Source organism: Typha angustifolia, chromosome 7 (genome assembly GCF_048772165.1).
Source record: "Typha angustifolia cultivar Huaian chromosome 7, ASM4877216v1, whole genome shotgun sequence".
Classification (NCBI taxonomy): domain Eukaryota; kingdom Viridiplantae; phylum Streptophyta; class Magnoliopsida; order Poales; family Typhaceae; genus Typha; species Typha angustifolia.
This window is the reverse complement of record NC_133245.1, coordinates 10,419,142-10,425,995: the sequence shown is the minus strand read 5'-3', so window position 1 is coordinate 10,425,995 and position 6,854 is coordinate 10,419,142. Positions and strand designations below refer to the sequence as shown.

Sequence of the window (6,854 nt, the reverse complement as noted above, 5' to 3'; positions counted from 1 at the left end):
TTTGGTCGAGTCTGCCTTGGCACATTGACAAATTTCACGTGTTCAAACATAGGACAATAGCTCCTTTTTCACCCTTGCCCATACACAATTTTGTGTCAACCTCTTGTAGGTTCTAAAGGTTCCCTCATGCCCCACCATAGGAGTATCATAGAAGTGGTGAATCAAAGTCACTTGTAGCTTGGGTTTGGCCGGTACTCGTACGCACCCTCGGGCTAGTAGTAGATTGTCATTCACTTCTAACCCATGATAGCTAGATGGTCCTTCATCAACCTTCTTCATGAGCTCCCTCATCTTTGGATCTTCCACACATGCAGTTCTAATCTCCGAAAGGCAGGGAAATACAAGAATAGAAATCATGGCTAAGTCGGCCTATTCAGGTTGCTACGATAGTGCATCAGCAACTCAATTTTCAGTTCCCTTCTTGTACATCAATTCGTAGTCGTACCCCCAACAATTTTGTCACCCAACGCTGTTGTGCCAAGGTGTGGATCAATTGCCCAAGGAAGTAAGGAAGACTTTGATGGTCAATACGCACCACGAACCATCGACTGATGAGGTATGGTCTCCATTTGGTGATATCATGGATAATAGCTATCATCTCTCACTCATAGGTAGACATCATCTGATTCTTCATTGATAATGTCTTGCTCATGTATGCCACCAGCCTTCCTTCTTGCATGAGAACAACTCTAATTCTAGTTCCTAACGCATCGCATTTAACCACAAAGGGTTTGGTGAAATTGGGTAACGCCAAAACTAAAGCAATGGTTATTGCCTTCTTCAATGCTTCAAAGGCCTTCATTCTCACCTCGGTCCAATGAAACTCTCCACACCTTGTCAAAGGAGCAGCGATCTTTCTATAGTTGGCGACGAATCGACGGTAGTAGCTCGTCAATCCAAGGAAGCCCTGCAACTCTTTTAGTGTCTTTAGAATTTGCCACTGCATCATGTTTTGCACCTTGGCGAGATCGACTTTCACTCCCACCGCTAAAATAATGTGGCCAAGATACTCCACTCTTGGCTGGTTCCATAAACATTTGGACTCCTTCACCTTCAACTCAGTGTCCTTCAAAATTTACAACACTTCACAAAAGTGAGCAAGATGCTTTTTCCATAAGCGGTTGTACACAAGGATGTCATCGAAGAAAACTAGCACAAACCGCATCAATATGATACAATCTTGCCTCTGGCTATGGGGCTCTAATACCAAGATTGATACGATCTCCCCTTAGGCTAAGGTTCAATCTCTTCTGATTCTCAGATCTGGACTAGATCTAGCACGAAACTTTGAAATAAGATCCCAAAATATGCTGCCTTCGGATCAATGTGAAATTTTGATATGTTGTAGTTCAAGAAAAGAGATTTCCAACAAATCTAGCTTTAGACAAATCGGATGAGGGGATCTCAAGATATTGTTCAATTAATAGATGAAGGTCAGGATGGTCTGTTTTGGATTCGTGGATGGAGGCACGTGATGCTAGGTGATGGTGGTTGAAGGTGGACCGGCGTTAATAGGGTGGCACCGATGAAAAGTGATGATGGAAGGGTTATGGTTGATGAAAGGGTTAGGGCAAGTATTGGATAAATTGAAAGAAGGGAGAAGAGAGAGCCACCCCTAAGAGACTAGGGTGATTGGCCGGTCGAGGGAGGTTAGAAGAGACGTCACCGGGGATTGAGAAAAACAGGATTGAAGAAGATGAAGGAGGCAAGGCAAACTCAATCCCAATAATCAATAATCACTTTGGTTGCCATCCACATCCTTTTAGAGGCTAACCAACAACTCAAATTAACCCTAACAATACAATTTTCGCCAACTACGTTCGAACTCGCCCGACTGCGTTCGAACGCACCGAGTTCGCTCCTCTGGATTTGCGAACGCGATGCAGGCATTCGAACGCGCCTGTCGGTATTTGCGAACGCGATGCAGGCGTTCACAATGCGTTCGAACGCACCACGTTCGAACGCACATTGCACTCTCTTCACCCATGTTCACAACCCCATTCACAAACCGCGTTCGAACTTACTCCACCCGCGTTCGAATGCGACTTACAGAAAACTTATTTTAATAGAAATTAAACACTAAAACATGAAACAAAAACACTCCTAAAGTGAATCCATGCTCAAGACGACATTGGCGAAGTTCGAATCGTATCAATCCACCACGCTTCCGCAACCTTGTCCTCAAGGTTTGAAGTTTGTGAAGCGATCTTTGAACTCTAACTCAAGTTCCTCCATGGTATGATCTTCTGCATTGGTTCCTCACATATCTGAAGATAAAGGAAATGCTGGTGCTGAAAATAAGGCAAGCTCACTTGTGTCCAGTTGGTGCGAAAGAGCATCGGCAGCTCGATTCTCAATCCCCTTTTTGTAGACTAATTCGTAGTCATACCCAAGGAGTTTTGTGACCCACCGTTATTGGGCTGGGGTGTGCACACGTTGCTCCATGAAGTAGGGTAAGCTACGCTGGTCCGTGCAGATAGTAAACCATTGGCCAATCAAGTAGGGTCGCCATTTGGTGACGGCGTGTAGAATCGCTAGCATTTCGCGCTCATAGATGGATAGCTATCGCGACTGATTTGACAATGCTTTACTCATATATGCCACAGGTCTGCCCTCTTGCATCAAAACTGCTCCAATGCCCTCACGTGAAGTGTCGCACTCCACCACAAAGGGCTTGCCGAAATCTGGTAGTGCTAGAACCGGAGCGGTAGACATAGCTGTCTTCGAGGCTCCGAAAGCCTCCGTTGCTTTGCCCGTCCATTGAAACCCACCTTTTCTGAGTAAGGAGGTCAGCGGGGCAGCAATTTTGCCATAGTTGGCAACGAATCGTCGGTAGTACCCTGTCAACCCAAGGAATCCCCTCAATTCCCTCTGATTAGTAGGAATCGGCCAATCCACCATATTCTTGATCTTGCTTGGGTCGGCTTCCACTCCTTTTGCAGAGATTATATGCCCCAAGTACTCCACTCGCGGCTCTCCCCAAAGACACTTACTCATCTTGACTTTTAACTGGTTTTGTCGCAAGATATTTAATACCTCCCACAAGTGCTCACTCCAATTCCTGCTATATACTAGAGTATCGTCAAAGAAGACGAGCACGTACCGACGCAAAAGTGGGCGAAAGAGGTCATTCATCAGCCCTTGGAAGGTGGCCGATGCATTGGTGATCCAAGCGTCATGACTCGAAACTCATAGTGGCCATCGTGAGTTCGAAACGCCATTTTGTGCACATCTTTAGGGTTGACTCGGATTTGATGGTACCCCGCTCTTAAGTCAAGTTTGTTGAAGTAGGCCGACCCTATGAGCTCATCTAGCAACTCCTCGATCACCAGTATTGGATACCGGTCCTTGATAGTAATTGTATTCAAGGCTCGGTAGTCGACGCAAAACCGCCAACTCCCATCCTTCTTCCAAACCAACAGCACCGACAACGAGTAGGCACTTCTACTTGGTTGAATAATCCCTTGCTTGAGCATTTCCACCACCAATTTACTGATCTCTTCCTTCTAGACATGCGGGTACTGATAGGGCCGGACATTTGTTGGTTCAGCCCCTAGAATGATCTGTATGCGATGGTCGTGCCGACGAGTTGGTGGCAGTCCTCGGGGTTCCTCGAAGAGATCCTGGAACTCCTGCAGTAGTTCTCGCATATCAGCGGCTATTTTCCTTGATAGTGGATTTTCTAGTTCAGCGACAGCCATTTGCAATAGTAGAGCTCAGTCCCCTGCACAAGGAAAGCCCACAAGTGGTTACAATGTCGACCCTTGCCGCGATTGATTTTCATCCAGCAGCACCCTTCGTCCATTCCTCCGAAATGTCAGAGTGAGGTTTGAGAAATCAAAGGTTACGGGCCCCAAGCTTTGAAGCCATTGGGTTCCCAAAATAATATCGGCACCTTGCAAGGCCAATGGATAGAGATCCAATGTGAAAATTTGGCCTTGCACCTTCAATTCCACACCTCCACGAATAGAATCCGCTCGCAATGTGGTGCCATCTCCAATCGTCACATCGAACCTTTCCATGGGGTTCTAACTCAAGCCCAATCTTCCTAAAGAGCCTCTTGTCAGTGAAGTTGTGGGTGGACCCGGTGTCAATCAAGATTCTCACTGTGGTTTTTTTTACTACACCGTTCACCCGTAAGGTCTTAGGTGCAGTTGTCCTCGAGTAGGAGTGGAGGGAGATTTCAGCTATCATGTCCTCCACGGGTTGCTCCTTAGCTTCTTCTCCTTGATGTCCAGCCACACCTGCAATTTCAGCTACAAACTCATCCTCAGCTTCCTCCAATCCATCGATTAGCATCACCGATCCCATTGGTTTAGTGCAGCGATGCCCGGATACAAACTTCTCATCACAACGGAAGCATAGGCCCTTGGCCCTTCGTTCCTCCACTTAGGCAGGTGTGAGTGCTCGTCTCGGACCTCTAGGTGCGTACTTCACATCTTGGGATGGCTTCAAGGGTGCTCAAGGAGGTACCACTACAGCAGCAACTCTTGGTACTCCAATGATGTTTCCTACCGCTATGATTGGTTGAGATTGACTGCGGCTTCCTTGGCTCGTCCAACTCTGTTTCATGTGTATCTTCATGGCCCTATGTTTGTCTTCCATAAGCACCGTATCTTCGAAGGACTCCTTTAAGGTTCTAGGCCTTAAAGCCCTCACATCGGCTTGTATATCACCACGCAGCCCGAAGATGAAGGTGCTGCGAAGCTGCTGATCCATCCATGGTGGATGACATTGGCTACTAATCCTCTCAAATTCTTCTTGGTATGACCCAACCGTGGTCTTTTGCACCGTCTTTGAGAGGAGAGCATCAAAGTCTTCATACCCCGATGCTCCAAATCACCGTGTGATATCAGCATAAAATTCAGCTCAAATTTTGATAGCCTCAATGGCGTTGGCTGCTCGAAACCAATGAAGCGCCGCATCCTCAAGGTGGAAGCTCGTAAGCATCACCTTGTATTCTTCCGTCGTACCTTGGTATGCAAAGCATTGCTCCGCCCTATACAACCAATCGATCGGATCACCACCTTTGAACTTGGGGAATCGAGATGCACGACTTGTCCACAGATGTCGTTGTCTCGTTCCAGATCATGTCCAAGTCCTTGTCTAACCGGGGGAGGATGCACCATGAAGGTTTGATGATCTCTCCTTCGGTTTTGATTACCTCGCCATGGTTCCGGTTCGTATTGACCCGCCCACGGATCTTGATCTCTAAGGTGATCTCCATAGTGGTTCGCTCGTCGGATGGGTTCACCTGCAACGGAACCTGGTGTAACCATCATTGCTTGCCTCTGCCCATAGGGTGGTAGTAGCAGCAACTCTTGTGGTTGCAAAGGCTGAACATGTGGCAGTGGGTTCAAGGGTAAGGACTCGCGACGTGAGGTTGAGGGTGCGTTCTTGTTCGCCATTGCTTCCCTTGTCGCTCGTAGTTCCCGTATCATCTCTATCATCATTTGATTATTGATGGCTATTTGCTCGGAAAGAGACCCCAACACGGCTTGAACGCTAGATTCTTCCGTATTCCGATTAGATCGGGCGATTCCGTGGATGGAAGTCCCTGCAATCGTTTCCCCCTCCTCTATTGGCAGAATCTCTTCTTCATCATCTCGCTGTGCAGCCATGGTTCTGGTGGTCATCATAGGAAGTGCTTGTCCGAGGAACGGTGGCTCTGATACCAAGTTTGATACAATCTCGCCTCTGGCTGTGGAGCTTTGATACTAAGTTTGATACGATCTCGCCTCTGGCTATGGAGCTCTGATACTAAGATTGATACGATCTCCCCTTAGGCTAAGGTTTGATCTCTTTCGATCCTCAGATCTAGACTAGATCTAGCATGGAACTTTAAAATAAGATCCCGAAATATACCGTTGTTGGATCAATGTGAAATTTTGATATGTTGTAGCCCCCGAAAAGAGCTTTCCAAAAAATCTAGTTTTAGGTGAATCGGATATGGGGATCGCAAGATATTGTCCGATTAATAGACAAAGGTCAGGGTGGTCTATTTTGGATCCGTGGATGGAGGCACGTGATCGTAGGTGATGGTGGTTGAAGGTGGACCAGTGTTAATGGGGTGGCACCGATAAAAAGTGGTGGTGGAAGAGTTATGGTTGATGGAAGGGTTAGGGCAAGTGTTGGATAGATTGGAAGAAAGGGGAGGAGATGGCCACCTCTAAGGGACTAGGGTGATTGGCCGATCGAGGGAGGTTAGAAGTGGCGTCGCCGAGGATTGAGAGAATGGGAGCGAAGAAGACGAAGGAGGCAAGGCAAACTCAATCTCAATAATTAATAATCACTTTGGTTGCCATCCACATCCTTTTAGAGGCTAACCAACAACTCAAATTAACCCTAACAATACAATTTTCGCCGACCGCATTCGAACTCGCCCGACCGCATTCGAACGCACCGAGTTCGCTCCTCTGGATTTACGAACACGATGCAGGCGTTCAAACGCGTCTGTCGGTATTTTCGAATGCAATGCAGGCGTTCATAGTGCGTTCGAACGCACATTGCACTCTCTTCACCCACGTTCACAACCCCGTTCACAAACCGCGTTTGACCTCACTCCACCCGCGTTTGAACGCGACTTACAGAAAACTTATTTTAATGGAAATTAAACACTAAAACATGAAACAAAAATACTCCTAAAGTGAATCCATGCTTAAGACGACGGCGGTGAAGTCCGAATCGTATCACAATAACATCATTCATCAAACCTTGGAAGGTGGAGGGGGCATTAGTGAGTCCAAAAGGCATGACCTTAAACTCATAATGCCCATCATAGTGCGGAATGCAGTCTTATGCACATTCTCGGGCCTCATGCAGATTTGGTGGTAGCTAGTTTGCAAGTCTAGCTT

At 47.0% G+C, this 6,854-nt stretch overlaps 1 protein-coding gene across 1 annotated transcript; it reads right to left on the bottom strand.

The window, feature by feature from the left end:
- Positions 1–601: 601 nt before the first annotated feature.
- On the bottom strand, positions 602–2,761 carry LOC140762550 (uncharacterized mitochondrial protein AtMg00860-like). The gene is made up of 2 exons (XM_073100426.1): positions 2,660–2,761; positions 602–1,066 (listed from the first exon to the last, which is right to left on the bottom strand). Exons 1-2 carry the CDS (start codon positions 2,759–2,761, stop codon positions 602–604), a joined length of 567 nt encoding a protein of 188 aa, XP_072956527.1.
- Between the last annotated feature and the right edge of the window lie 4,093 nt (positions 2,762–6,854).

Coding starts and splice junctions, on each gene's coding strand:
- LOC140762550 (XM_073100426.1), bottom strand. CDS start 2,761: ATGGACGGGCAAAGCAACGGAGGCTTTCGGAGCCTCGAAGACAGCTAT. Junction 1,067..2,659: donor GGCAAGCCCTTTGTGGTGGA/GTGCGACACTTC, acceptor TAAATTTTGAAG/GACACTGAGTTGAAGGTGAA.